Genomic DNA, 2,632 nt, shown 5'->3' with positions numbered 1-2,632 from the left:
TACAGTTAGTTACACAAATTCAGATATGAAGCTTTAATAAGTTGTACTTATACACAATCTACTTGCAATCTTAAGTTTTAAGTAATATGCATTAATAAACAATATTTTACACATAAAAATTAATTTTTAAAATTTTTTATCAAATAGTTTATAATATAGTATAGTTACTTTACTTATAATTTTTTTGACAAACCCCACATCAAATCCGTAATTCACTCGAATACACCAAATAAAACTTTAAAAGTAAAAAAATAAAAAATAAAAAGAAAAGAAAAAGTCAAGTCCCCACCCCACCCCACCCCACCCCCCGGGGGTGTCTTTGGTTTGCTATATTATGCTTCCATCTTCTTCTCAAACCATGAACCATCTATCTCTCTCTCTCTCCCACACCAACACAGAGACTCATGGGGTCTGTAAGCAAAGAAATACTCCAAGACGTTCCGCCCTACCTTCGAGTCTACAACGATGGAACCATCGAGAGGCTCGTTGGCACCGAAGTTGTCCCACCCACCGCCGATTCCGCCACCGGTGTCACCTCCAAGGACGTCTTAATCTCACCGAAAACCGCCGTCTCCGCCAGGCTCTACCGTCCAACTCTCAGCTCCCCCACACAAAAACTCCCTCTCCTCATCTACTTCCACGGCGGAGCATTCTGCATCGCATCACCCTCCTTTCCCTTGTACCACCGCTCCGTCAACAACCTCGTCTCCGAATCACGTGTCATCGCCGTCTCCGTCGATTACCGTCTAGTCCCAGAACACCCACTTCCGGCGGCCTTCGACGACGCCTGGGACGCCCTCCGGTGGGCCTCCTCCCATGTCCCCGGAGGAACCGGGACTGAAGAGTGGCTTAAAGAAAACGTCGATTTCAACCGTGTCTTCCTCGCCGGAGACAGCGCCGGAGCAACCATAGCTCATCATACCGCCATCCGAATCGGAACAAAACCAGATCCCAATATCGCCTTCAAAATCTCGGGTATCATCTTAATCAACCCGTATTTCTGGGGCAAAGAACCAATCGGGTCGGAAGCAAAAGATAGTATGAAGAAGGCAATGGTAGACAAGTGGTGGCAGTTCGCATGCCCACCCGGTTCCAGTCTCGGGTTAGACGACCCGTTAATCAACCCAATGGCGAAAGGAGCTCCAGATTTATCGGGTATGGGTTGCAGTCGGGTCATAGTGACGGTCGCCGGAAAAGATATACTAAGAGACAGAGGTTGTCTGTATTATGAAAGCCTAGTAAAGAGTAAATGGGAGGGGAAAGCAGAGATGATGGAGATCGACGGCGAAGATCATGTTTTCCATATCTTTAATCCCGATGGGGATAAAGCCGTAAATATGATCAAAAGGTTGGCTACATTTATAAACCAACAATAATTTTATTTATTATAAAATAATAAAAAATTAATTATTACAATATAAAACAAAATATATATATTTGGAATTAATGAGACTTAGAATTTTGTATTTTATGGTAAGGTTGTATTGTATTTGTAGTTATGTGTTTTTTCTATTGACTTGTGGTCTATTGGCACGTATGATGTTGATGTGTATTTGTTTTATTTGTGTACACAAAATTGAAGATATATTTTACGGCTCAAATTTCACGTATACACTTTTTATGAAATTACTGTTTATCTTATGATTGTCGTCGAATTAAATAAATGAATACATTTATTTTGATGATTGGCTTATCAAAAAAAGAAAATCTTATAGATGACGATTGAAGAAAAATTACATATATCTATACTATATTATAAAGCATTTGACAGAACTCTTAAAAACTAGTTTTTATGTATGAAGTACTGTTTATTGATGCATATTACTTAAAATTCAAGATTACAAGTAAATTATGCATAAGTATAACTTATTAAAACTTCATATTTAAATTCGTGTAACTAAATGCGGATAAACATGATTAAATAGAGAATAAACATCTCATTTTAAAATATTAAAAAATCTAAAATATAATTAGAATAATTATTGAGTTGTAACAAAATACTTAATTATTATATTTATAAAAAAATATATTATTAAACCTAAATTAAATTACTTCGTTACGTTAAATTAAATTATAATAAAAACTTTGAATTAAAAAAATATACAAATAAGAACTTTTAAGTAGTTAATTTGTATTAATATTGATATATTTTTTGCAAATTTTATATGATATTTTCCAAATTTATATTTTATTCAAAAATAAATACATTATCACTTTCTTAAAACCACATAAAATCGTATTATATTGACATGGATAAAAAATAAAACGAAACATTAAAATGAAAACGTATCTCAATACATTGCACGAGTATCCTTCTAGTATATATATGTGTGTGGGGGGTTATTATACAACCCTTTATATTTGTACAATCAATACAACTCAATCTCAACCGTCCATTTAATTTGATGAATATGTGATTTCATAGAAGTTTTGATTGTTTCATAATATAAAGTATTGATCATAATTAATGAACCCTATTTATTTTTCATAAATATTCAAATCATAACAAATGAGCTCTCATTATTTCTATAAATATCTCAATTAATTGGATTGCATTAGTTGTACAAATGGACATTGTTGCATTTGAAAAATACTATATATATATATATATATATATATATATATATATATA

At 33.7% G+C, this 2,632-nt stretch overlaps 1 protein-coding gene across 1 annotated transcript; it reads left to right on the top strand.

Moving 5' to 3' along the window:
* Positions 1 to 404: 404 nt before the first annotated feature.
* On the top strand, positions 405 to 1,377 carry LOC112511733 (probable carboxylesterase 2). Its single transcript, XM_025117452.1, has one exon. The coding sequence runs from the start codon at positions 405 to 407 to the stop codon at positions 1,374 to 1,376; it is 972 nt and encodes a 323-aa protein (XP_024973220.1). The 3' UTR covers position 1,377.
* The last annotated feature ends 1,255 nt before the right edge of the window (positions 1,378 to 2,632 follow it).

The sequence above is a fragment of the Cynara cardunculus genome (genome assembly GCF_001531365.2).
Source record: "Cynara cardunculus var. scolymus isolate 2C chromosome LG 4, CcrdV1, whole genome shotgun sequence".
Lineage (NCBI taxonomy): Eukaryota > Viridiplantae > Streptophyta > Magnoliopsida > Asterales > Asteraceae > Cynara > Cynara cardunculus.
Note: the sequence above shows the minus strand (reverse complement) of the source record. Positions and strands in the feature narration are given on the sequence as shown.

Coding starts and splice junctions, on each gene's coding strand:
- LOC112511733 (XM_025117452.1), top strand. CDS start 405: ATGGGGTCTGTAAGCAAAGAAATACTCCAAGACGTTCCGCCCTACCTT.